The sequence below is a fragment of the Columba livia genome, chromosome 4 (assembly GCF_036013475.1).
Source record: "Columba livia isolate bColLiv1 breed racing homer chromosome 4, bColLiv1.pat.W.v2, whole genome shotgun sequence".
In the NCBI taxonomy this organism is placed as follows: Eukaryota; Metazoa; Chordata; class Aves; order Columbiformes; family Columbidae; genus Columba; species Columba livia.
This window is the reverse complement of record NC_088605.1, coordinates 9506447-9534047: the sequence shown is the minus strand read 5'-3', so window position 1 is coordinate 9534047 and position 27601 is coordinate 9506447. Positions and strand designations below refer to the sequence as shown.

Genomic DNA, 27601 nt, shown 5'->3' with positions numbered 1-27601 from the left:
ACATAACATGCCTGAAATGTTTTCTTACATTCTTACAGTTTTTTTTCTTTTCTAAGATGTGCAAAATGAAAAGTGTGGGGATATTTACTCCAGTACCACTGGAATTGTGGTGGGCTGGTTTTCTTTTGTGTTCACATTGACTGTGCCGTCTTCTTATATGAATTAGCCACATAAACATGCCCATATTTACGTAACAATCTGTGTGCTTATGCTTTAAAATTTTTATTAGTTTTGTAGGTGCTGAGTAAATAAATGAAAGAAAAGGTCCCTTTAAAAAGAAAAAAAAATGAAGTTAGAGCAGGTCTTTTAGCAAGTGTTTTTATTACATTCAGTGCTATCAATTGTTAGTGCTGAGGATGCCTTAAAGCAATTTTTTTAATATTTAGCTCTTCTTAAGGCTTCTGGTAGGTCAGTTAAAGTATTCTTTTTGACTTGAGTCGTGCTCTTTGTGGCCCTTCTGCAAAGTCCTGCTTTGCCTGGTTGGCAGGTGACATAAAAGAGTTGGCGCTTTAAAGAGACACACAGCTGTGCCCGCTGGATTTTGGTCCCGTTTCTGTTGTAACAATTCCCCCGTTGATGCTGAGGAAGTGTGTGCACTAAGTCCTTTTTTTCTCCTGTGGTGAGCAGACTTTCTTCAGAGTAACAGAGGCAGATCAATTGCGAATATAATCTGGTTTCATTAATGTTTTTTAGGATTAATATGAAGTGGATCTCAGATCAACAGTTCCATATATTCCTTATCAGGCTTTTAATTACCGCTAGCATATATTGATCATTCCATTTCAATGTATTTAACTCTCGGTTTACTACTTGGATGCTATTCTTGTCCTCTTCCTTGCCACATCCTCCTTTATCTTCAGTCCCCACTTTCTTGTCAGCTGTCTAAATACAGTTGCATCCAAGTAGCGCTGAGTGACGCAGATGATTGCGTGTGTGTTTAGAGGCCATTTAAAAACCAAAAAATGAATTTAATTTAGTCCCTGAAGCAAGGTTTGGGTTTTATGTAAAACACAAAACGAGCCAGATAGTTGTTTGAGATTACAGACACAGAAATAAAAATCCACCTGATCAGGATTTTCTGTATAAATACCAGTAGTCCCTCATCCTGGTATTTCACCCTTGGAATCTAATCAGATTCCAGTTTAAATTTGCAGCCATGGAGGTGCTCTGTGACCTGATGGGGCTATTTTTGTATATATTTACCCCAGTCTTTGTTGTTGTTGTTTTAATAAATGCATATAGATGGTTATATGGAGACCGTTGTCTTTAAAAACAAACCCCAGGCCTAAACAAAGAATCTGTCATCAGTTTTCTCCTGAGAATCACATTTTCACCAATATTATTTTTTTCCCTTAGTGACTTGAAGAAAGAATTAACAATTTTATAGAAATGCTTGAGTTCCTCCCTAATATGTCGCTGATTTATAGGCAGCCAGAACGAAGCATGTGAGTGTGTAGTCATTACAGTACTGTATTTTAATTAGGTTTTATTTTGCTTTGCGTTTTTTCCCCATTAATTCTCAAGCTGTTTTCACATTACACTAATCATTCCGATTATACGTGTGTAATTTGTCATTTGGTTTATGTTAAACCCTCTCCAGCTGCATTTCAAACACTGATGCTGAATCCTGTTTCTGAACTGATTGTTCAACAGAAAGTTCCCTCTTGACCAGAAGCCTTAAATTTCCTGCAAAATTTGCTTCCTTCATGCAGCATCGAGCAGATTTGAAAAAGATGTTAATTCCTCTCACACTTGTGATCCCCTTCACTTATTACCACTGCTTTGTGGCGGCTGTTCTGGGCCGTCGGTCACGGTTTTGTTCGGTGGGTAACTGGCAGAAGGGAAGATCCAAGAGATGTTGCTCATGTCGGCGCTTCTCATCTGTTTCCATCTCGTTGCAAAACTGAAAGGTGTATGGATTCCTATTGAAGAATTGTGCATTAAAGCCAGGAGAGGTTTTATTTTTGGATTTAAGTGTAGAAAAACACTTGCGCACTGTTCTCATGGACTGTTGTGTCGCCGGCTTCTTCATCAAAGACAAAGTTTGGAAACGAAGTATCTGTAGAAACACCACTTTGTTTGTCCTCATTTTACTGATGGATTTAATATCACGAGTACAGGAGGGGTTGTTGAGAGAGGCCGTAGTGATACTTGCAAAGGAGTAGCAGAGAAAGCAGGACACGATGTGGCTGGAAGTGTTTTCTCTGGTGTGTTTCTAACAGAGGTTGTCGGGTCTGGTGCAAGGAGGAAGGTCTCCTTGGGTACAGTGGTCCCATGAGTCACTAGATGGGAGGAGAAGGGGGATCAAGACCTTCCTCTTGATAAACCGTGTCTGGAGGCAGCTCGGAGCCGTGCGTTAAGCTGGGACTAACCAGCCTGAGCAAACAGCTTCGAAACGTAGGTACGAAACGACTCTCTGAGTGTGCCAAGCGGCGTTACTGCGTTTCAAGTGACCTTTCGGTCTGAAGCTTTGCCAAAGGGAGGGGAAAGGAAGCCACCGTTGAGTCGAGTTCTGCACTGAGATCCTGCAAACAGATGGTGTTTTCATGTAGGATATGCTGTTCGGGTGGAACTTTACTACAACATTCTTCATTTTTAATAATTTCAGGCGGGCTAAGCTGCGGCTATATTTGGAACAGCTAAAACAGCTTGTGCCTCTCGGGCCGGACAGCACCAGACACACCACTCTAAGTCTGTTGAAAAGAGCTAAGATGCATATCAAGGTAAAAACGTTCATCTGTATTTTTATTTCTTTTAAAGCAGAATCTTTCAGAATTTGTATCCATAGAGAGGAAACCAACTTTCACACAAAATCCATATCCGTATGTCTGATCTTCTGGATATTTTGGCCTTTATTGGTTGCAAGGATTTCAGTCACAGTATCGAGGTTTTGTGTTTTTCAATTTGCCTTCCAGTTCCAATTACATAAAATGGTGGTTTTGTGACTTCTGCATAGTTAATAGTGGCTTACATTGTATATTTTTTTTTAAAAGAATATATATGAATCAAATATATTCTTTGACTACTATATTTATTTTTTAAGGACTGAGCAAAGTAGCCTTGTACTGCATTGATCTCAATGTAAAAAGCCAGATCCATTCAAGATCAAACAAACCCAGTGAAGTCAAAGTTTTTATAGCTACTAGTAAGTCTTATCCCCATCCCATGTCTAGATGACATGGGATGCATGGGAGCATTTGACAATCCTTTTAAAGAAACCAAAAATGAAATGCAGTCTCCTGTTAGTTGCCGCTCCCCTTGCAAGTTTCATGGGTGTAACAAGTTTAAAACGAAAAACAACCCAAAATCTCACCCTTGATCCGGCAGCAGTGCAGCTTGTACATTTACACAGGTAATTCAAAATGAATTAATTCCTCAGGCCTCTTCTCTCCAAAGACACCTTTGCTCCCATTTTCACTGACACAGGTTTCAGGGGATTATATGTAGAAATAAGACAAACAGGTGTTCAAATGTAAAAGTTAAGTAACAGGTTTCTGCTGCCGTGTCCTGGACTGTAATTATTCATCTGGTGTTTTTTCAGTGTTATAGGGAAAGAGGTCAAGACAAGTGTGAGGAGAGGCTGAGCACTGCTAGTAGTCTCGGAGTATTTTGGAGAGCAGCCTGCTGTTGTACAGCACTAAGATTCATTGCAGTTGCAGAAATGAGTGTAATTCATACAAAGAATTAAAGATTAATTTAAGCAAAAACCATTCTTGTGCACAAATTTACTGAGCTCCTTCTTCAGCTCTTGTGAGCACATTTACTCCAGCTGGGCAACCCCTGTTTTTACCATTTGAGATTTTGGCCTGCTGTTTATAATTCAGGCTAACACGCGTGAAAGGCACCGCATGTGCTTTTTGTCTTGGGCTGCCCCCCTATCATGGGCTGCTGCATACAAATTGAAAATATGTTTCTACAAGTGGCAAGTGTGGGAGATTAGCCATGCACTTACCCTTTCAGCTGCTGATTAAAAAAGCCAGGAACAGATCCTTTCCAAGTCCATCGTGCGCCGTACCGAGCACTCGTTTGCTGAAAACTGAAACTGAAGTTTAGTTTTCTTTTGAAGATTTTGAACTGGGCCTACCCTAACTGGCTTGCCACTTAATTGCTCCTCTCCCGCAGGTCATTTCACCCCTGCTGCACTGCCAGGCCTGGCTGCCCTTTCTAATAGTCATTAGTTTTGAACTTTTCACACACACACACCCCCTTATAAATTGAAATTTGCCCTGAAAGACTGGATGCTTTTGAGTCTCCTGGATATGAGTCACTGAGTTCACTCCTAAAATAGTTCTTAGAGTTCGGGATGGCAGCCAGGAAAATACAGGAAAAGGAAATCTGATCAATTGGGGGCATTTGGTTTGTTGTGTACATGGATGTACCAACCCCTTTGCTTATTATAACATTGTGTATCCACATATAATGCATATGTACGTCGTGTATTGCCTGTTGAGGGGCTTAAGACGTGGCTGCAGGCATTAAACTGAATTCAGCCCATTTCAGTAGTGCCAATTATTATTTTTTCAAAGAGAAATACTTTTGTTTTCAGGCTTGCACTGGAGCAGCAAAATCTCTCAAACCGTTTTGCTTGTGCTTTGCTGTGCACTGTCCCACCCCGCTCCGAAAAGCAAGCGCAGGTTCATGCGGACGCAGGGAGGAGTCGCCAGCAGCCCCATTCGCTCCCTGCTCATCTCCTAAATCTCAGTGCTGGTGTAAACACAGCTCACAGAGAAATCGGTCTTTCTTTTAAGTGCTTTGATGGCTACAAGCTGTAATTTACTCCAGTAGTTAGATAATTTTTTAAAATAATATAAGGTGTCTTGCTTTGTGTGTCTTTCCTGCTTTTGATCAGATGATGCTCATAACACTTTCTTCCCAAGTTCTGTCGTCAATTTTTAAATGGCTGTTGGTGATTTGGAAGAGGGGGCAGTTGGAATCATAAAAGAGACTATTTGTGTTACTGCATTTAGACCAACAGTGCAGCACATTTTACTGGGTGTAAAGTGTTCTTTTTATTCCCAAAATTAATGCTTTCTTTTATTCAAGCAGAGGGAAGAGTTTAGGTAGATGTGTGGAAGGATCCTTTCACAGGCTGTTTGCTGAGAAGTTTTGATTAATACCACTGATTTCCTAGGAGGTTATCACAGATTTACCATATTTGCTCTGTAGAAGTTCAAGGAAAAAACCACAATAATAAAGAGAACTGTTTGTAAATTCCTCCTACTATGTATAATTAATACTGCTTATTGTTACTGAAGCTTTTTAAATGGTAAAAATGCCCATGGCCTGCACTAGGAGGGAGAGCATTCAGGAGGCTCGCCATGGTTCCTTTATGGTGATAAGTGTCTTATTTCACCTGAAGAGCTGTTACGTTCTGACTGAAACCTGAGCTGCGCTCTAGTTATCAAAGATAATGCCAGTTTTGCTTAACAAAACGATTTAACTGTTCCCCACAGCAAGGCAACAATTGTCCTGACTTAGCTGAGGAACGTCTGCAAGTGGCAAAAGAGTCTCTGCGACACTGTTTTTTTGACTCTGTATCCATGTAGCTTATGGTGAAACAAATTCAGTTCTGTCCTAGCCAGCTCATAGTCTACTGACCTCTGTAGAATGGTAAAAAAGTAATTTTTAAAGTTAAATTTAATTTAAAATTAAATGTAAATTGTTTTAAAAGTACTGCTTGTAAAAAGATGTTAAGTTACTTATGTTTTAACCAGAATAAAAACTGTCGGCTTACTGTCTTGCTCTCCCTTTCAGAAATTGGAAGAGCAGGACCGAAAAGCTCTGAACATTAAAGAACAACTACAGCGGGAGCACCGCTACCTCAAGCGCCGACTGGAGCAGCTATCCGTGCAGGGCATGGAGCGGATCCGCACCGACAGCATGGGATCAACAATATCCACTGACTCTGAACAAGGTAACTCAGCGGGGAGGGAAAGGGTCCTAGACAAGCCAGAAATCATTATTTAGAACTAAAACCAAGCTTTCTACAAAAGCCAGACAAAATTGTTCCGTTATGTGATTTGCAGAATAAAAAACTACTGCATCTTTTTCACATGCTTTGAAAAATGTCCTTTTTCATCATCAGTTTCAAAGCTATTAATACATGGTGCATTTTTAAAGCTGTTTATACTGCATGTGTTTTTGCCCGTTTTTTAACACTTGCCATTTAATATTCTGACATTTTTGTGTAATTATTGGTAAGGCTGGCATATTATTTTCTTCTTGGAACTCTTAGTAGTCTTAATTCATTTGTGTGAATAAATTAATTCACACCATTAACTGTGCAATTTTAATACATTTTCTGTGTAACGGTCACCAAGTGTTCTCTACATTTGGTTCTCGTTGAAGACAGAGCTCTCCGGGCTGCCTGTCACCATTTGCTGTTTTCTCCCGTGGAGTTTTCCTGTGCCCGAACCCTGGCCCAGGATGACGCTCCCGGGCCGGTGGCAGACGGTTGTCAGTCCCGGTGCTGTTACCGGTGGACAGATGGTGACACCACGGCCACCACCGGCCGACACCTGTTGTATAAGTTGGAATTACCCTGCGCGGCGCTGCGGCCTCTGAGCGCTGGGGTTTTTCAGAGGTCACAGAATCACGGAATGTCAGGGATTGGAAGGGACCTCGAAAGCTCATCCAGTGCAATCCCCCCATGGAGCAGGAACACCCAGATGAGGTTACACAGGAAGGTGTCCAGGTGGGTTTGAATGTCTGCAGAGGAGGAGACTCCACAACCCCCCTGGGCAGCCTGTTCCAGTGTCTGTCACCCTCACTGAGAAGCAGATTCTTCTCCTATTTAATTGGAACCTCCAGTGTTCCAGTTTGTACCCATTGCATCAGTGTCCGGGCATAGGCTGGAACGGTTGCGGGACAGCATTTGGGAGCGATGTCATACAGTATGTTCATGGGGGTGAGCACAGAAGGGATTTTAATTCTCGGGTGGACAAGATGAACTTTTCCTCAGGAATTACTGTTCCAGGTTTGTTTGGGTTTTTTTAATTACAAAAAATGAAGTATGATGTAGGTTTCACCTTTTGATTGACACAGGCAATACTGGCCCAGGATTACTTGCTATAGCCTTTCTGAAAACGCACCTTCTGTTTTTTCTTTAGAAGTAGACATTGAAGGAATGGAGTTTACTCCAGGTGAAATGGACAGTATTGGAAGTGCCAGCGATGCTGAAGACCACTACAGTTTGCAAAGCGGTTCGAGTGACGGAGGCTACACACATTCCCGCAGACTGAATGCCAGGCTCTCATAGTGCCTGAGTGACCCGCTCAACTCAGGACCATCTGACTGAAGCACTTATATATGAAAATTCCAGAGGTGTCAACTGCCACTCTTCCGGGAAACCCCAGCCCCAGTACTCTGACACGGAGGTTTCTTACCCACCGTTCCCTGCACTGTAACCACAATATTGGATATTGTAAATCATGGGTTTGCTGCAGAGAACTGTGGTTAGGTACAGTTGTGACTTAAAGCTAGCTTGATGTAGCCATACTGCAAATTAAAGAAAATAAATTACGTCATTCCATTCAAGAAGTATTCAGTTCAAACTGTTGGAAGCATGGCGTAAGGGAGTTTGATAGTTATTTTGATTTTGCAGAAACCATTTTCAAACGTGGAGGAGTAAATGGAATCTATGTGTTAGTGAATCAGAGATACGAAAACCTAACCTAAAACTACTTTTTGTGGTATTTTTTTTCATGAAAAAAGAAAAACCAAACCATTTTGAATACTGCATAGCGGGCTCTAGAGAATAAATTCTTTCAGCAGTTGTTTGGGTGAAGCAGGCAGATAAATGTTCAAATCTCAGATGATCTTTAGAAAAGGTCATATTTACAAGTCACTACTGTACTTCAGAACGGGGGAAAAGCCAGCTCTAATAATGACTTCATGTGGGATGATCTCAACTTTCTTTTGCTTTTTTGTATTCAATATCCACCCAGCAGCAAATCATTCTGTCCATGTTAACGGGAGCGGTAGGAAGCAACACTGCAACTTCAACCTGTTACCATGGAATGGATGACATTTGAAGCATTTCAGTGGTTTTTTGGGTTGCTTTTTCATTTCTTTGTCTGAAGAATACACAACTCAAGCGATCCAGTTTGTGATAGTTAATCTTTCCTTGCAAGGAAATTAAAGCTCTGTTTGCTTGTATTTCTTTTCTTCTATTTACACATGTCAATACATTTTTATGGAAGGCATGGCTTAAAATTACAGTATTCAGCTAGAAGATAATTAATCTTTTTTTTTTCTTTTGCACACTATAATTGCATTTTCTATTCTTAAAAAAGTGCAAAAAAATGAAAATGTATGCTGTAAAACAGCAAAGTTTATTTAGTACTCATCAAGCTGTTCAGAACATATTTACCCAAATCGTAGCAATACTATGAAGGTGTATTTTAATACAACTTCTGCTTAGTGAAGTCATTAGAGCTTGGCTTGCCGGGTAAGAAAAAAATGGACCAGTCTTTGCATTATCTGTTTAAAGAAGGTCTTTTAAAAAAAGAAGTAAAAACAAAAAAAAAAGAAAAAAAAAGAAAAAAGAAATTAAAAAAAAAAAAAGAAAAAAGCTATAAACACTTTTAGGGAAGTGATTTTAGCAAGTGTAGTCTATATTTCCTGTAAGAGATTTTGTATTATATTTTCCTAAATGTTCTCATTTACTTGTATAGGGAGGGGAATGGTACAGACCCAGACCAGAGTCTCAGGGACTCTTCACCTTTGTCATATTGTGCCTTGGTGACCATTGATGTTTGCCTCTCCTGTTCATTGTTTAAAGGACAACTAAGCTTTGTTTCGAGACCCTCTGTTCCAATGGTCAGTTGTCCACCTTCTCGCGGATGAAGCAGAGAGGTGCATTTGTATCTCCACCCTCTCACAACTGAGTCGGGGCGGCTTTAAGTAAAATCGTAAAATTAGGTTTTGGCGCGAGGGTGAATTGTCTTTGTATAAGCCCTCCCTCGGGTTCTCCAGCACCCGAATCTCTATTTTGTTAGCTTATAACGTCAGGGTCTCTGTGAGACCAGTGCTCAGTGGCTGGGGAAACACAAACGTACTGTGTAAGGCTATGGGATGTCCAAGTGTGGTGCCATTTTTAGCATTCAGATACAAGACCTCATGACAGACTGACCATGATGATCAAAAACAAAGATTCAGTTGTTCTTTCAACATCTGACATACGTGTCCTCCCTTGGCTATTTCAACACAGAGTAGAAATATGAATACATTTTGTGGCAGCTTACAGATCCTTGTTTGCACTCTCGCTTACTGCTTGGAACTTGCCAACAAGGAAAACGTATACATTTAATTTACATAACCTAAAGGACGGCCACCCCTTCTTTGGCTCTGGGGAGGGGCCTAAGGTTATAAACTCTGGCAGCTGAATAAGAAAACAATTAACCTTTTCTGTGATGCAGGTTTTGGTATTATGTTCTATACACCTTGCATATTACTAAAATCCTCATTGTTGGGGAAAGCACACAGCAATATACTCATTGTGTGTAGCTGACAAGCAGCAGAAATTACTAGCTCCTTTGGTGCATATGTAACTAATTTCCAAATCATGGAAAACAAAAAGTAAGAGTTTACTTTAACACACGACTGTTAACAGGAAAAAAAAAGGCTAGTATATTGTTGCTGTTCATTTATTATATAATGAACACATTCATGAATTGTAAAGTGTTTCCTTTCATGACAAGCAGCTCTTGCACAGAACCTCCTAATGAAAAGAGATTTGAAACTTGCAGAAGGAAAACCGAGATTTTAAATTGAACATTATTGTACCTTAGGTCGACCTGAAATTTTCCTTTTAAAGATGAATGTGCTAACTTAATGAGTTCTTCCACGCTGGGTATCCATGGCTTTGTAGATCTTATATTTTCAATAAAAATTACTCAAATAATCTTGAGTGGGAATAAAAAGGGTTTATTTGGTTTTACTTTTTCAGTTATTACAGCTGGGGGCTATTATGGTGGTAAAGAACGACGCGGTTCTGCCTGTGTTCCTGTCCCTGCAGTGCAGCCCCATTTCGGGTGGAGTTTTCAGGCACAGCCCCTTTCCCGCAGCTGGGATGGAACGAGCGCAGGTGAAGGCGATGGCAAAACTGTTCCAAATGTTGGATTTTTGGCTGGCCACCTGTCCCCACGCAGTGCCCCGGCCAGCCCGCGGTGACAGGCTCTGACCTTCCTTTGGGGACATCACTCACCTGCTACTGAGCAGCCAGCGCAGCGCTACCTGTGGCCAGATCACCTTGGGGTGCAAACAATGCTCTGTTTTCTTTTTTATTATTTTAAGCTGGATATTTGTGTGTGTGCTTCGTGTGTGTGCGTGCGTGCATCCATCCGTGTGCGAGTGTGCAACCGTGCCTGCAATCACGATGTGATGGCGAAAAGCAGGTGGCTTGCTGCGAGATGAAATAACCTCCACCGCAGTGGTAGCTCTGTCCTTCCGCGTCGTGACCGTGCTTTGTGCAGGTGAGGACACGACACCGCTCGGTTCATCTAACGGCAGGAAGATGTGCTGGGGAGGTTCAGGTTGGACATGAGGAAAAGGTTCTTCACCCAGAGGGTGCTGGACACTGAACAGGCTCCCCAGGGAGGTGTCATTGCCCCAAGCCTGACAGTGTTCAAGAAGAGACTGAACAACACCCTCAGACACACGGTGTGAACTGTGGGGTTGTCACAGGCAGGGACAGGAGTTGGACCCGATCATCCTTGTGGGTCCCTTCCAACTCAGGACATTGTATGATTCTGTGATCTGTTTTCCCTGCAATTACCACGTGTGAAAAGGAGTAGGGACAGGACTACAGGGCTGCTGGGTCTTCTCCTCTGTGGAAACGGCTCTGGAGAGATGGAGTCATCAAGAAGTTCTTTCTCTGGAGACGCAGAGGAAGGGAAGGGTTTTACCTCGCGCTGTGCGGGTGTTGGGAGTGCACACGTCCCTCCTGGCTCAGCTCTTCCTGAGCTCTGTCAGCGCGCTCCCTGCCCCCACACAAGAGAGGCATTAAAATCAAATAAATAAACAAAAATCCAGCCTGAAATGGTTGGCTCTGCCTGCAGATTCTCCAGTGCCGTTTGCAGGATGAATCTCTTTCACACCCATCCCATCTCTGCTCAATTTGTAACCCGCCCAGCCCGCTGAGGTTGGTTTATTTACCTTCCAAAAAGCAGGGTTTGCCCAGTAGAAACTGTACAGCGTGTTGCTACTCAGAGCCTAGATCCTGTGTTGACTTGTGCAAAACCCAAATTTTGGCTCAGAGTGGGTTTTATGAGATGCAAGTAGAAATAAAAGATTCCCCCAAAACCATGAGAAGGGAAGAGATTTTCACCTGGTGTTTATAGATTCATTTCTATCCTAATTTCTTAGTGTAAGATTTGAGGTAGGAAAATAAGTGATTATTTCACCATTTTACCAACTTTATAGCAGGCTGGTAATTATCGGTGAGGCTTCTCATCCTTGCAGATCGGCCCTCTGGAAAAGAAATACGTTTTAAAAAGAACCACACCATTAACTTTATGAACTTCTGTTCTGTGATGGTGTAGATAAAGGATTGTCTGCAGAACAGATTACCCTTTCAGAAATCTGTTACTTATTTTTGTTACTACTACAGGCCATTGGTTTTGTGTGTGGTGAGAGCCAGTAACAGTGTTGATACTTAGTACATTAACTTGCACTTTCCAAAACGGGTAGAAGGAGAATTGAACCCCTTTAGGTAGTTTTGAGGAAGAGCTGTACTCCCTACAAACACTAATGGGGCAAACACACTCAGACATTCATTTCACCGGCAATGAAATGAGCCAATTTGCTTAAGTGGCTGACTAAATGCACTGTTGTTAATTGGTAGCTGCAAAAGAAACATCAAGAGTGTTGCATAACTACCGAGAATTAAAACACAGAGGATCTATGGAAAAGGAAAGATCATAAACCATTGGGTCACCTCGGCTGTTCTTTCTATGTGAAATACTGTAAATTAACCCCAGGAAAGGATTCCTGGGGAGGCAAATCCAGAGACTCGCCCGATGGAGTGAAGGTGCTCTGGTTTCTGGATTTCTTCCTTGCATTTTGCACAAGAGGCGCAAAATGTGTTTACACGCAATTTCTGTCACTGAAAGGGTCTGTGCAACACGGATGTTTAAGTGACGACATTTTGGTGCACGTGAAGCACTGGCAGAGCCCTTCTGCTCTTTCTTGGTCAAATGGTTATTGAAGGTGTTGGCAGGCAGGTTCAGTGCCAGAGCCGCCAAGGGGAGCTGTACAGATTCATTTGTTCACACGTACACGGTGCTTGCCGCGTTCTGTAGCACACGGAGTATTGTGTTGTGTCATTATCTCGTCATAATACAAATCCAGATTTTAATACCTTTTTGTTGTGGTTTTCATTTTTTAAAATATTTCATCTTTTGTGTGTATGTGTGTATAGCGTTTCTTCTCTTTGCAAATCTTTGCAAATACAGGCTTAGTGACTACTGAGTTTTAGCAATTCAAATTAATAGTACGGTACGAAGGTTGGAGTGCTATTTAAACTAAAGTTCTTTTACATATGTTGGCCTAATGCAGCCCTAATAGTCATTAATGTTATTTGTGTCTAACCATGGGTGCTGTATAAATTTCCACTATTTCATTGCTGAAGACAAACCGACCTGTAAAACAAAGTGCAAATTGAAATGCATTAGTGTCTGGTTTAAGTAGTTACACTTGCAACCATTCCAGCTCTGTGCGAGATAGGGAAAAAAAGCGTCACAAGGCAGCCTGCGAGTCCTGCGCGTGTGTCTTGTTGAATATGTAAGTCACATCACAAGCAATGCACAGACAGACAAAAATGAGCATTTTAGTGTGTTACTCGGAGAGATAAGAGGAGGGACAGAACTGCAAAGCTTTTGCAAATCGCATCGTAGAACTCGCAGCTGTAGTGTGTGACAGCCACCGGTTTTTGTTTCCGTTTGTCAAACATGTTGCACTTAAATACAGTGATGTCTTAAAATTATAGAAAGAGTAGTCTTAAGCTGAAATCATGGCAAGCAGCTTGTCAATATGTTTATGTTTGATTCAGATGAACTGAGCTGCTGAATCAGTAAACATATTTGTGTGCAAAACATAGTAAACTGTTTTTTTATCAAAGCTTTCGTTGAAATTACCACTATCACAGAACAAGCATAAAATACAACCCAGCACATCACTAGTTTATTATAGATCACTCTCCAACCACAAAAAAAGCTATAATAAACTTTTAGCAGTGCTATATTTTGGGAAAGCAGTGTTTTTCTTAGCACGATAAAGAATTGCACAGGTTAACAGCATCATGACAAATGTTATGGCACTTTTTTTTGTGAATTCTGTACAATTTATGACCTGTACAGCTTATTTCCTGACCTTTGTAATGTCTTCTGATTTGTTTATGAGAAAAGTAACTCTCCTCATTTTCCTAATGATGGAGGTTTCAAATTTAATATTAGAAGTCCAGAAGCTTGCCTTGCTGCAAGGATGAAAATTGGCCGAAAATGTTTTGACAAAGCCTGTTTAAATGCAAGAGAGTCTTAAATTATCATTGAATTTGTGATGATAAAACCACCAGCTTCCTCTAAAAGAGGCAGCTGAAAGTTGTTTCAATGGCAACGTTCTCAGAGAGGGGAGCAGAGCAAGGAAGAGGAGAGGGAAGATGGTCATTCATGGTCATTCATGGTCCCTGACGAGTCTCCATGTCAGTTCCCACACAAAGCTCCAGTTCCTTTGGAACAAAACCCATTTGCAGACAGCCCAGCTGATCACCCCTAATATGAATCCAAAATAGGGTCAGAAGAGTAAACAAACAATTTCTAGAAAAAAATCACCTTGTGCATCATATGTCTGAATAACACTAGGAGTGTCAGCCCAAACGTGTAGGAGCTTTTTTTATATTTATGGCACTGAATCCAACAAAGCTGAAGAAAACTAATAACTTTGACCTGCTTTCCTGAGAATACAAGGTCTCAGAATGAAATCTACTGTTACTCTAGAGAGAAGATACATGTGCTTGGGAGAGAAAGCAAGCTGGTGCCAAATTTCTGTCTTCTGACTTCATTATAATAAAAGCTCACATGGCACTTAGGAAAGTTGTATTTAATTCAGAATATAAATTTGCTCAAAGTAATGAATTACGTTTTAGGACCAGATGTTTCCAAAGAGAGGTTGTGACTCCAGCGATCTGCAGCGGGGACCTCGAACATCCTGCTGCTGCTGCTGTGAGCAGACGCGCACTGCGATGTAAAACAAAGGAGTTTCTGCACTGTTGCAGTTCATCAGCTAAAAACTTATTTCCATGTCTTCTCTTTCTTTTTTTCAGAAGCCAAACCAAAATCCTAAAGCGGTAATAAGCACAACACTTTTATAAGAGGGATAGCAATAGCGCTCCACGGCTGTTTCTTACTGCCTTGGCCAATGGGTACCCGACAGCTTCTCTCTGAGGTATCAGGCACAACAACGTAATTTTGCAGTGGAAGAAACACAACATGGCATCGATGGAATAGTGCAGAGCTCGCAGAGATCCTTCCAGGAATGCCTGTGTCTTAATCTGCTGGAATCCACCATAGAACGGCTTGTGAAGGCAACATATCATCTAAGCAACCTCACTGTTTCTTCAACACGGATGCAAAACTGCTCCTAGAATGGATAAAAAAAATGTAAGGTAAGCCTTTAATTATGTTTTGACTGAACACAACCAAGAAAAAAATGAATCAGAGGAAAACAGTCTTGACCCATAAGGAGCTGCAAAAGCAAATGCTGAAGCACATGGGGCTGTGGTTGGGTGGGGAAAGGGGCTGGAAGGAATTTTGAAGGTTTGTTTGTAACAGAATTGTAGGGGAAGGCTGTCGTTTAATCTCTGCCCTAAAAGCCAGTCCATGATCTGACAAATGAGAATTTGTTTCACATTAGAGGCTTGTTCTTTCAAAATGAGAAGTTTAAGTGCATAATGTTCTGACCTAAAATATTTCAGTTCTAGCCTGAATTCCTATGCCAGCGGGGATTATGAGATCATGCTGTCTGTCAGCTCCTCTTTCATCCATCTGTTCCCCTCCTCCTTTCCTTGATAACTTTTGAACCTTCAGGCTAATTTTCACCAAAGCAGAGATAGGATGGCGGCTGCAATGACAATCCGTGGTGAAAACATCCAGGAAAATTCCATGTCCGGGTAGAAAGAGAAATCAATTATTTCCTGCACTGACGGTGCCAGCAGGCTGGCCCAGCCGAGCTCTTCATGGTCTCGAGCAGTGGCTACTGGCCAGCGCGTAGGTAGCTCCAAAAGCTCCCGAAGGGGCACGAAGTCCTGCTTGCCCAGCTCAACAGATGGGGACGCAGGTTTTGTGAAAGGCCGGGAGGGAGGTGGCACATCGTGTGCATGCGAATCTGGAAAGAGGGAGAGGAACAGGTCACACAGGGAGCGGAAGGTACTAGTTGGACTGATCCAGACAATTTGATAGACAAAAGAGAGACAATCTTTCATCAGATGTCTTCTTTCATCCAGGAGGTGGGCTACACAGAGCTGAATTGCTCTCACAACAGGAAGATTTTTAGGAAGATTTCTAGGTGTTTAGAATTTGCTTTTACGCAGTCATTTTTTACATGAGAAGCGCTGATAGTTATAAAATTTTAAAAAAACCTAGACTGTGAAGCATAAGCCTCCAAAATACTACCATAGGACAAGTTGATTTTAGTGTGAGTAACTGAGTGAACTGAAAGGGTGTCATCTTGCAAAATAAGCCGGTGAATGCTTGCGTTCCCTGTTGGAAGGGCGCAATGCACTATCTGCAAGACAATTTGAAAACCTGAGATAGCTTAAATTGCAGCTGCACATCAGGCTGAAATCTGATGGGGAGGAACTCAACACTACGGGTCTTTTTACCCATGAGAACTCACTGCCAGGTCAGGAATTAATTTAAAAGTGTCTTGCACAGACCACATTATACCAGAAATCAACATACTGCACTTTGCAGGTGATATAGGCACTGATTTTGATTTAGAAAACCTCATGTGAGTTAAGCCTCAGCTGTGCTGAGCTGTGAGGTTGCTCATTTCCATGGGTTGATCCATTTCAACAATTGCGTTAAGCGAGATTAGAGAAGCTGCACATTTAGGACACGTAGTGGGAGGACTCAGCCACCCACATACAGACTAGGTCAATGCCTCATTGGGGTGAACCGTGGAGATAACATTTCTGGATGAAATACATGGTTTCTTTCTAGAATAACTGGCCTTAGAAACTACTACAGAAAAACCCAGCAAACAACAAACCCACCATTCTGAATTTAGCGGTGCAGAAGATCTAATTCAAGAACTATTAGTGGGTGAACTGCTCCATAGTAGCAACCACATTATAATTAAGCTTAACACTGTAAGAAGAGAGCAAGACAAATAAAGCAGACAGATACCCAATTTTAAGAAAACTACGTATGTGAAAATGGGAGGCAATGCCAGAAAACCCTAAATGAGTTCAAAAGCAGGAAGCGTACAAACAACCAGAAGGTTTAAAACCCACTGTACCAGAAGCCCAGGTAAAATGTTTGACACAAACATAAACCTGTGGCCCAAACCTCCCTCCTACGTGACTCAGTGAGAGCATCAAGGAGGCTATTGCAAGGTGAGCAGGGGAGCCCAGAAATTGTGGCACATGAAACATAAACAGGAGGCGGATAAAGGCGAGGAGTGGCTGATAAAGGATGATGCTCAGATTGCTGGTGAATTTTACATGATGCTCAGAACCCGCCCTCGCAATGCAGAGGACATCCCATGATCATTGCCCAGAGCTTTCTGGGGGCTCCGTGGGCAGCAGCAACCAAATAGCCAAGAAAATGGAGCGTTGTTGGAGAGAAGGTTGTTGTAGAAAACCTCGGTGCACCCACACCTCGAGGAATGGGCGCAGCCTCATCTCTGCACCTGGAGTGAGGTGCAGTGATGTTGTGGAACGTGCAGAAGACAACTGAGATCATCAGGGAACGGAGCACTCGCTTTGCCCAGAGAAAATCATGGAACCCTCCAAGTCGGAGAGAAGAGCTGAAGGGAAATTTACCGGTGTTTTCTAAATCGCTCTGGAGGCCACAGGTAAAGTAAATGCAGCAGGGCCATTCACCAACCCTGCAGTGCTACAGCCGAGGGTCATTGGATGAGATGATGAGGGGTCTGGAGCTTCTTTCTTGTGAGGAAATACTGAGGGTGCTGGGTCTGTTCAGCCTGGGGAACAGAAGCTGAGAGGGGATCTCATCAATGTTCATAAATATCTCAAGGGTGAGTATCAAGAGGATGGACCAGACTCCTTTCAGTGGTGCCCAACAGTAGGACGGGGGGCAACGGGCACAGACTGGAGCACAGGAGGTTCCATCTGAATATGAGGAGAAACTTCTTGACTGTGAGGTGCCAGAGCCCTGGAACAGGCTGCCCAGAGAGGTTGTGGAGTCTCCTTCTCTGCAGACATTCAAACCCGTCTGGACACATTCCTGTGTGATCTGCTCTGGTGAACCTGCTGTAGCAGGTGGGTTGGACTGGATGATCTCCAGAGGTCCCTTCAACCCCAGCCAGCCCGGGATTCTGTGGGAGGGTGGGAAAGTGCTTGTTCAAGCAGCAGGTAGTGATGTTCAGGAATTTGTTGTCTTGTGAAGTTTTGAGGTGTATCAGCGGGTTCAAAAAGAGGTTAGGTAAATTCACGGACCTCAAGTCCGTGGAAAGTATACTAAAAGGACTGGGCAGGGATGATCGCTGTTAACAGCCACCGTGGGCAGAGGGGGGTGGCCACCGTCAGCCATGTCGCTCCGCTCTGGGGAGGCTGGTGGCCACACAGGCCTGTGGCACGGCTTAGACCAAAGCTGAGCGACGCCGAACCGCAGCCAGGCCGCCCTCAGCCCCTTCCTCCCACCCGCGGCCCCAGCTCGACCCCGGCGGAGCGGGTCGGGAGAGGGACGGGCTCGGACACTCTGAGGGGAGAGACCTCCGCCCACAAGCCCCGCCCCCGCGGCTGTGGAGAGCTCCGCCCCATCGCCCTCCTACGTGACGTCACCGGTGAGCAGGCCGGCCCCGCCCAATCCCCGCGCAGCGTCCCGTCCGCCACTGGCGGGCGGCGCGGAAGGACGGCGGGGAGGAAGAGGCACTTTCGCGCAGGCGCGGTCGACGGCGGGGCGGTGGCACGCGGGCCCTCGCGGCGGGGAGGACGCGCGAGACTTAGCGCGTGGCGGGCGTTTCGAGCTGTTGGCGCCGCCGGCGTCCCCGCCCCTCCCCGCGCGGGCGCCTCCTCAGCCTTCCCGCCATTTTCTGCGTCTCTTCTGCCCTCAGCGCTCCGCCGGGACACAGCGCTGTGGTGAGTACCGAGGGTGCGGGGCCGGGAACCGCTCGTACCGGGGTCGGGCAGCCAGCGCAGCGTGCCCTCTCCCCTCCACCTCCTCGTCCTTCCCTGCCCGGGATCGGCTCTTGGCCGGGAACGCAGCTGCCCCAGAGTTGGGATGTGGCCGGCGGTGTTTGGACGCATTGGCGCTGGGATAGAGCCCGTGAGGGGCCCACTCGTGTGGGCGGAGCTGGCTGTGACCATGGGGCTTCCCCTTGGTGGGGATCGTGGATGGCTTCCTCAAGGGTCCCAAGATGCTGTGTTTGATTGGGAGGGCGACGAAGCTGGTGAGGAGCCTGGAGCGCAAGTCTGATGAGAAGCGGCTGAGACAACTGGGGCTGTTTACCCTGGGGAGCAGGAGGCTGAGGGGAGACCCTATCGCTGTCTACAACTACCTGAAAGGAGGTTGTAGCGTGGAGGGTGTTGGTCTCTTCTCCCAAGTAGCAAGTGACAGGACAAAAGGAAGTGGCCTCAAGTTGCAACAAGGGAGGTTTTGATTGGATATTAGGAAAAAATTCTTCACAGGAAGGGTTGTCAGGCACTGGAACAGGCTGCCCAGGGCAGTGGTGGAGTCACCATCCCTGGGGGGGTTTAAAAGGCGTTCAGACGAGGTTCTGAGGGACATGGTTTAGTACTAGAGTTAGGTTAGGTCATGCTTGGACTCGATGATCCTGAGGATCTCTTCCAACCGAAATGATTGTTTGGTGTTTGGTGGCGGCTCAAGCAGCAGTGTCAGCGTGCCTCAGTGATCCGCATACAGAAAGCGGTGTGCACTCTGTAAGTCTGTTTCTTATATAATCTGTAACTCTAAGATAACTAAATACACAGAATTTCAGAAGGATGCATTTACTCCTTTAGCACTCATGCCCTCCAGGCCAGCTGGCAAAGTGGGGTTTTCTGGTGGAATGTATGTTCTAGAAACAAAGTATTAAGTAATACCAAACTAAAAAAAACCCATGGATGTTACCAGTGTATTGCAGACAAGGCCTAACTTTCTTGATAATTTCTCCTATTCTTAGCTATCTGTTGTGCTCACTTTAGGATCCGAAAGCTGATGATTTATATGCTAGGAAACAGAAAAACAGCAAACTCCTTTATCTTATAACTTTTAAGTTGTGACTGTTACACCGGAGTCCTTACACCGATCTTAGTTTTCTATTTTATACTTGATAAATAAAGTGCAGTATTATGTTGAGAGTTTTTTATGGTAACGGATTTCTTGCTCCATTTTCAGAGGAAACTTTAGAATGGAGGTTTGGAAGACAAGATTCTGCTTGCTGCCGAAGTAAAAAAAAATCGCTATAAGCAGTATCTCGAAGCGTAGTGTAATGTCACTGTAGTTTTGTTTTTAGAACAAACTGAAAGTTCCTCTCACTTTGGAAGAGATAAAATGATTGTGGGTGGGGGTCTTTTATTTAATGTAAGGAAACTATATAAGTAAATCACTTTTGCAGGCTAGTGAATTACTCAATATTTATACCTGTTGCTTTTAAATTCATGGTAGTATTCTGTTTTAATAGTAAATTCATATGAATTAAGGAAAAACATTAGTGTTTGCAAAGATCAAGGCTTTAATCGATGTAAAAATATGTCCCCTGATTTGATAAACAAAATCTATTAAGACATCTCTGAAATAAAAATTTGTTTCTAGTTTTCCAATAGCATCTTTAAGCAGAATAGAATTCAGTTTTTTTTGTGTGATCTGACGCTTCCTTTTTCCTGTGCAGACTCTTTTTACTAAAATACTGAATATTCATTTAAAACGACAAAAAAAATACAACTGGAATAATATCCCAGATTTTTTCATGTGTTTGGATCTTTTCTGCTTACAAAAATATTTTAATCATGAGCTGTGGGAATGATTTTGTGGAAACTCTTAAGAAAATTGGATATCCCAAGGCTGATGAGCTTAATGGAGAAGATTTTGATTGGCTGTTTGAGTCTTCGGAAGAGAAATCATTTATGGAGTGGTTTTGTGGAAATGTAAATGAGCAGTGTGTGGTATCTGAAAAAGAACTGCAAGAGTTTGATAGTCTTCTTGAGTCTGGTAAGCCCATTTTGGAAGGAAATGCACTGGATGAAGTCCTTAAAACCTTGAAGCCTGTGGCTTCAAAGAACAGTAGCCAAGAGGAGGAGGATGAAGAGGAGGAACGGAAGAAATTAGAGGATGAGCTTCAAACTCTTCAGAAGTTAAAAAAACTACAAATTCATCGGCATAATAAGCTTCAAATAATGATTTCTGAAAACAGCCGTGTACTACAAACGTTAAAAAACGAAGAGGAAGAAGCACATAAAGATTTGAAAGAAGGACTAGCAGTGTTTACTGCAGCAAATAATAAGCTCAGTAATGAACTGCAGTCTCTTATAGATGCAGCTAAGAAACTGGCCTCTTTCTTCACTGCTTCAGATTCAGAAGAAGGGTCAGCTTCGCATCCAGTGTTTTTTTCCCAACTTTCTTTGGACAAATATTTGTCTCAGGAAGAGCAAAGCACTGCAGCACTTACTTCATACTTAAAAACGCACTCTTGTCAAGGTATGTCTGAATGGGTTGAAAATTCACATGAAGACAGCTTTCTACTTGCAGATATAAGCAAAGAAGTCACTTCTGATGAGTCTCATGAAATTTGTGAAGAGAGTCTAGAGATGAGCAGGCTCCAGACAGCGTATATTTGTGCTCAGCACCAGCTAATTCAGATGCAAGCTAAAGAGGAGAGCATGAATTCAGCTATAAAGTGTGTGGAGAGCATGCTGCAGTCCTTAAATGACAAGGTAAGCTGCAGAAGGTGAGTTTTAAACAGGCAGGCATGTTCTCTGGATCTAGTGAGGGGAATTGCTGAATTATTGGGATTTCAAATATTTTTACATAGTAAAATTGCACTTCTATAGAGTTTTAGTCTTGGCCACACTATTTCTCATGTGAAATAGCTCCGGTTTCTATAGTCAGAAATTCTTTGGTATGGCAGAGTACCTTTAAGTCTGCTTTCCAGAATTACTACCTTAAAAACCCCAGAATTTAGTAGTACCTTTCCAGTTTAGTTCAAGTTTGAAATTTCAAATTCTAACTGGCTCTCAGTTGTTTGTACAACAAACAAAAGCTTAACTTTGGTTGAAATTTTGTGATACTGAGGAGTTAATATGAGAAGTGTATTCCTATCTGTATTCCATAGCATAAACTTGAAAAGTTTTAGTTCACCTACTCTTTTGAAACTCGAGTATGTGTAATATGGTGATGTGTTTTAAATACCAAATAAATGGATCGGATAGTTGAAGCCTCAGAAATCTCTGAACAAGTGAGTGATCGGCAGATATGACTACTGGAATTTAAGTATGTGGAGAAATTGTAACAGAAGGCAAAATATTAACTTACGCCAGTCATGGACTAACTTGAGGCATCCTGTCAGTTTGTATATTTTCATTTATGGATGACTAGCATATAGGGCTTGATTGATTAGGGTAATTTGAAAAAGATTGATTCTGATAGCAGTGTTGATAGTCATCTGACTAAATATATAAAAAAATATGTTTGCATGTGAGATTTCAGTTAGATGAGCTGTAATTTCACTTAGAACCCAGATTTCAAGCATGTCTGTTTTTTTAAAAATAAACTGTTTCCTGGTGCTGCAATGAAATGAAATCGCTGTTTATTTAAATACATTTAGCTATATGTACTTTTAAAGTCTGTATTTGCCTTATGTTTTTAAGTTCTGTAAAACGGCTTGTGGCGGTTTTATTTAACTTCACAGATACAAAAGACGCAGTGATTGCAATGTGACTGAACTACGTGAATCTGGTGTGAACTGAAGAAATGCATTAGGAAAGTGGCTTGGAGGGAACCAGGAAGAAATTAACGAATATTTTACTTTTTGCAGGATACTGGAAAACAAGAGAACCTTGATGCCAAAATATCTAGTTTAAATGATGAAATTTCAACAATTAAACAAGATATAACTCGGATAAACAATGAAGAGCTGCTTCCCCTTCTGAAAGAGAATGCACGACTATTAACTGCTCCGGTGGTGAAAAGCTACTTGGATCGTCAGATTGCTCAGCAGGATTATTATGCTTCAAGACAAGATGAAATATGCAGGCATTTGGTAAGACAGAAAGCATCATTTGAACTTATCGAGCTAGCCTGTGAAATGGAGTTGAAGAAACATAAGGAGATCTACTGTCACCTTGAGAATCTGGTAGAATCGCTGAAACAGAGCATTAATGAGTTACAACAGAGACTACAGGTGATAGCTGAGCAAACTCAGCGTGCAAAACCGAGAAAAACTATTAGTTCAAATGATGGTTTCTCTTGCAGGTAAGTATTAGAGTCACTACTGAACTTTGACTTACTTTGAAATAATATTGCGGAGATAAAGGCTTAGGCAATCTAGGCCCTTTCTATTCCTGAGTTCTTAATTACTTGCTATAGCCAATTAGTATTTTGAATTCTCCAGAATCGAAGCCTTCAAGATATGAGACTTTCCTCTTGATTATCCTTTGAAATTCTTTTGAGGTTTGCCCAAGGAAAAAAAATCTTCAGTTATCAGTCTTTAATATTGCTGAAGCATTCCCAAGCAATATTCAGAATATAATGAATATTCAAATTAAACCCCGTCTTATGTGGTGTCCTGATATAGGAACTCTTGAAAGTTATTCTAGAGGTATAGATATAGGGAGCTGTTAATAACAATGATTTCCCAGATCATGTGCATGGCCTCTGCAGCTTAGCCTACCAAAACCCCCATGTGGTAGGGGAGAGGAATGACTCCTTCAATATATGAAATGTGTTTAGCTCATTCTTACTGCTTGATTTGCCATCTGGCTTCAGTGTCCTGTCACCCACGTAGAAGTCTAGTTTTTCACCATCTAAGTAATTAAGTCTTAATAATTGTTAAGTGATAGTTGAGTATGGTCTTGCACAGTGAATAACTGCATTAATTTCACTCCCATTGTGTGTTTGCATTGGCAGCTTGTAATGTTTTTGTTCAGGTTTATCATTATGAGTCTGAATCACTAAATCAGAATACTGTCTGGCTACTTTTTCACTTTATTTTTTTGAAGAGGCATGTGTTAGTGTTCATGATTCTGAAGGGAAGCTGAAAAAGTGATAAACCCCCTAAAGGGTTTGCAAGCAGAAGACACTTGAAAGAAACTCAATTACTTTTGAAACATATCTTCTACTCTTAGTAAAGCCAGTTGGATTCTGTATGGAGGCTCCAGCTTCCGAAGATTTTAATAGGCTGAGGTGGTGGTAGCAAGTGAGCAAAGAGATCTAATCGTATCTAATCTTCTTGATGCAGGGTAAGGGTACAGTTTAGTACTACAAATATTGCTGTCATTTGCATGACTCATAACTAATTGGAGAATTTCTTAGCAGTCTCTTCATAGACACAAAATGGGAAATAGTCCAGGAAGCTTGAAAATGACACAAAGGTTTATCTTATTTCTCATTGGCCATTGAAATCTGCTGGTTTTTAGCCCTTAAAAAAGTTGGGTCTTACTTTGTTGTGTTTGCAGTGTTGGGAAATAGTTGGTAAAAGCACATTGACAATTTCTATTTGCATTCATTGTGTACTAATTAATAGTTACTTTGGTATTTCATTGCTGTTAATTTAATATTTAAATATTTTTGAGTCCTATTGATCACATACTAGCTATATATAGATAGAATCCTTCAATTAGTGGGAGATACAGCAGAGTTGTAAGAGTACCTTGAGCAGTACTGTCCTTTACTAGTCCTCTGACTTCTCAACATGAACATCTTATCTTGACTAATAATGACAGGAGTGCTTAGGAAACTTAAAAATGCTTGTGTCTAATTTCATTTGTTACAGGCTATATCAGCTTCTGGAAGGAGAAAATAAAAACCAACAATTGTTTAAAACATATGAAAGCTTGGTACAGATGGCTCAGAAGTTAAAACAGGACTGTGTTACAGCACAAGATCAGCTAGAAGCATCTTCTCAAGAACAGTCTCTCCTTTTGTCCAAGCTAGAAAGTGATATAGATACCCTTTATGATGCTCTGTATCATGGAGGAAATCAGATACAACTCCGTAGTCAGGTAAGCCATTATCTAGTTATTAAAATTATTACATTAATGTGTGCCATATCCTTTTAATGAGAAAGATGTGGTGTGAAGGTTGTAGACACACACAGGCACCCACATATCAGCAACAAATTTAATAGCGTAATGATGATGGGCCCAGTATTTGTGTTGTTCTTAGCAAATGTTAGAATTTTGTAAATCTTGTCAGGTAATAATTTTTTTGTTTCTGAGCAAATAATTGCATTTAACTTTTAATTCCTTTCAAAGGTGTGTACAGTCCTGTATGAGTAGTAAGTTTATGGTGTGGGAAATATGTTGTCTGGATATGGTGTCACTGGAAAATTAGTTTAAATTTCTCCTTATTGAGACAGGTTTTTTTTACCTGTTGTCTGTAACACCTGAATAGTAGAATTTGGCCCCTAAAAAGTCTGGTCATAGGTGGCTCATTTGGACAAAATAAGAATATCAGAATTTTGAAGGACAGTTTTAGCAGGACAGTCCTGCTGCAGAGCTCCCAAGTGTTTGGTTTAGAGCCTCTTTTAAATGGCAATAGGGTTGTCAAATGCAACCTGTTTTGTTTTTTAAGTAATTGTAGATATCCAAGAAATGGATTGAAGGAAGTCTTCTGGTACATAATACTTACTTGGTTAAATACAAGAAAATATATTTAACACTTCCATCTGTCAAGGGAATTTGCAACATATACAACAGTTTGTTTAATAATGAAACTTTGTAATTGGAACAGTACACCTCTAGGGATAACATTATTATATCTATCAAATACCGTTATTGATCCAAGTTACTTCTTAAAACATAGTGACATCTCTTTCTATTTTTCAAGAAAAGTAGTTCCTTTAATTAGGAAATAATGTGCAAGTAGATGACTAGCCTACTTACACCGAACTATCATAAGGATGACTTTTGGGAAAATTGTAGCTGGTAATTAATGATTTAATTTAAAAAATTAATGAGCTTTTTTCCTGTGTGGTGTTTTGTTTTTGGGTGTGGTTTTTGTGTGTGTGTGGTTTTGTTATTTTCTTTGTTTTTTTGTGGGTTTTTTAAAGATTTGACTAGCTACAAAGACTTGTAATCGATTGAAAATCTTATTCAACCATCTGTCTAATTGAGGGGCAGATTCTTATGGTGTTAACTGGTTTAGTAAACAAGTAAATGAAATTACATTTTCATAACTTGATGTGAGTACTGTTACATGGTGCTCTAAAGTTACATAAGTTGAATGGAATCCTTCATCACCTGTGCTTTGATTTTTGTAATGACTTTTCACTTACAAACAGAATAGGCTACCAAAAACAAAGAACTTTATTTCTAATTCAGCTAGTGTATTAACAATATAAAAGTAATGATTTTTTTGTCTTTTGTTTGTTAGGAACTTACTGAGCAGTTTCACCAACTGGAGGCTGATTTAAAGAAACTGAATCAACTCCTTATGGATCTGCTTGCTGATGTGAAGTCAAAGAGAAACTTTTTAGAGTCCAATAAACTGCATCAGATGGAAAGGAACTTGTATGTGTATTTTTTCAGAGACCAAGACCGCTTGAAAGAGATGGTGGAGAAGCTTGAACAGCAGGCTGAGGCTAAAGCCAGTGGTCTGCAAGATGAGAACTTTATCACCAGTAAAGTACTTAATGTTTAAATTCAATGTACTCTTAAAAAGGAAAACATCTTCATTTAAACTGTCTACAAGTTTATGGAATAAGTATTAGCTTATCAAGGCTAACATTTACCTGTCATTGCAATGCATGTTTAACTGCGACAGTTACCACGTTTGGATTGTATGCTGATTTTGGCACCTACCCACCATGCTCAAATCTCAGTTTTGTCAGAATTCTGTGATACGAAGTAATACATTAGTTATTTGAATGAATTACATTCAGACTGCTCTTCTGCTAGCCTGTATCTTGATTTCCACTGCACACAGCATAGCAGAAAAAGGAACATTTCATACCCTTGAGATCAGTTTTCTTGCATGCTAAGAACGTCTGATATGTGAACTGAAAAATAAAGGCGGAGAAGGCATTCCAGATTTTGGAACATGGATGTAATCTGCTCCTGAGCAGGAGAGTTCTGCAAGGCAGACATTCCGTAATTGTTTCTCTTACAATTCTCCTAAGAAGATTTGGTTTTGTTAAAAATGTATTCGAATATGTACCAGAATCTGTTTCAAGTACCAAGACCATCCGTTTTAAGACCATTCCCTTATCTCATAATTTAACTTATGGCCTACCTTCTCCATTTAAACCAGTACCTATTCATACTGGGCTCTTCAAAGAAAAATAAGTTTAAATTTATCTTTTGAACTTTGAGTTTGCTGTATAATTTATAGTGATAGGCATTTCAATTCAGAGTCCTAATGCTTTTCATACTTTATGTTCATGTGCGTTGTTAGACTGTTTATCAAATTTTCATATAGCTTCCCAGTGTACCAATGGAACTAAATAGGCTTTTACAGTATGATAACTTCCAGTTTAATATTTTGATGGAGTCAGCTGTGCTTGCTTTCAAGTGGTGTACATATTGATGAGGGTTAATAAATCAGCTTTAACTTCAGTAGTCTTAAAACTTTTGATGACAGACTTTTAACTTATGTAAGTATAACTTATTTTTAAATGTTTAAATTTTTAACTGATTGGTTGGATGTCTTTTATATCTGGATTTCATGCTGCTTAACTCTCTCTATACATTGTGTTTATTATTAAATGCCAAATACTATAAATTCAGTTCGGTGTTGTCAATATTTATGGTAAATCAGTGTGTTGGTTTTAGGTGTGTTCTCATGCATTGTGTCTTGTTTGTGTTTAATCTGCTAGGTTCTCATTTTGATATGCCCCTGAAGCTTTAGGACTGCCACTTCCAACCCCGAGAAGTCAGGGAGCATTTTTACCCTGTGCGAGAAAGAAGTGTTGCTCGCTCTTATAAAAGTCAGGAATAGTTGTGTGTAGGGAAAGATTCTAACTCCTGGAGTGTGATGGGAAAGAACACCATTTTGTCTCTCTTTTGCATGCTTACTGTAAATCTAGAGCTAGAAAGATATAGCCAGTGTTAATGCAGCCTGATGGATACACATGTTTGTACTTGTAAGTATTCAAACTTGCAATCTGCTTGTGGTCTTGAGCTAAGAAAAAATTTTCCCATGTAAGCAGAGGAAATATTGTTTACTTGATGGTTAAATGACTTGAAAGTCTACTCATGCACTGCATT

At 41.3% G+C, this 27601-nt stretch overlaps 3 protein-coding genes and 2 long non-coding RNA genes across 8 annotated transcripts in view; 3 read left to right on the top strand and 2 right to left on the bottom strand.

Moving 5' to 3' along the window:
* MXD4 (MAX dimerization protein 4) overlaps positions 1-9904 on the top strand; it is a 40465-nt gene extending 30561 nt beyond the window's left edge. For both annotated transcript variants that reach the window (XM_065060382.1, XM_065060381.1), the window contains exons 4-6: positions 2609-2723; positions 5755-5914; positions 7110-9904. In XM_065060382.1, coding sequence (XP_064916454.1) covers positions 2609-2723; positions 5755-5914; positions 7110-7258 — 424 coding nt within the window. In that variant the 3' untranslated portion in view covers positions 7259-9904. The remainder of the gene's footprint in view (positions 1-2608; positions 2724-5754; positions 5915-7109) is intronic.
* LOC135579321 (uncharacterized) lies at positions 303-4311 on the bottom strand. The gene is made up of 2 exons (XR_010472093.1): positions 3314-4311; positions 303-2525 (listed from the first exon to the last, which is right to left on the bottom strand). It is a non-coding gene; the product is annotated as an uncharacterized LOC135579321 (long non-coding RNA).
* Positions 9905-13172: 3268 nt separating the features above from the next.
* On the bottom strand, positions 13173-18824 carry LOC135579322 (uncharacterized). Its single transcript, XR_010472094.1, has 2 exons — positions 18739-18824; positions 13173-14637 (listed from the first exon to the last, which is right to left on the bottom strand). It is a non-coding gene; the product is annotated as an uncharacterized LOC135579322 (long non-coding RNA).
* Positions 18130-27601, top strand: part of POLN (DNA polymerase nu) — a 110963-nt gene continuing 101491 nt past the window's right edge. The window contains exon 1 of one of the 2 annotated variants that reach the window (XM_065060378.1): positions 18130-18319. The gene's annotated coding sequence lies outside the window, so the exon portion shown is untranslated. The remainder of the gene's footprint in view (positions 18320-27601) is intronic. The other variant, XM_065060379.1, reaches the window with a different exon arrangement.
* Positions 18146-27120, top strand: HAUS3 (HAUS augmin like complex subunit 3). Of its 2 annotated transcripts, none has more exons than XM_021288832.2 (5): positions 18146-18319; positions 20071-21112; positions 22213-22649; positions 24169-24397; positions 25770-27120. In XM_021288832.2, exons 2-5 carry the CDS (start codon positions 20189-20191, stop codon positions 26034-26036), a joined length of 1857 nt encoding a protein of 618 aa, XP_021144507.1. In that variant the 5' UTR covers positions 18146-18319; positions 20071-20188; the 3' UTR covers positions 26037-27120. The 2 variants fall into 2 exon arrangements, with proteins under 2 accessions (XP_021144507.1, XP_021144512.1); XM_021288837.2 differs by having other exon boundaries at positions 18319-19120.

Coding starts and splice junctions, on each gene's coding strand:
- HAUS3 (XM_021288832.2), top strand. CDS start 20,189: ATGAGCTGTGGGAATGATTTTGTGGAAACTCTTAAGAAAATTGGATAT. Junction 21,113..22,212: donor TGCAGTCCTTAAATGACAAG/GTAAGCTGCAGA, acceptor TACTTTTTGCAG/GATACTGGAAAACAAGAGAA. Junction 22,650..24,168: donor AATGATGGTTTCTCTTGCAG/GTAAGTATTAGA, acceptor CATTTGTTACAG/GCTATATCAGCTTCTGGAAG.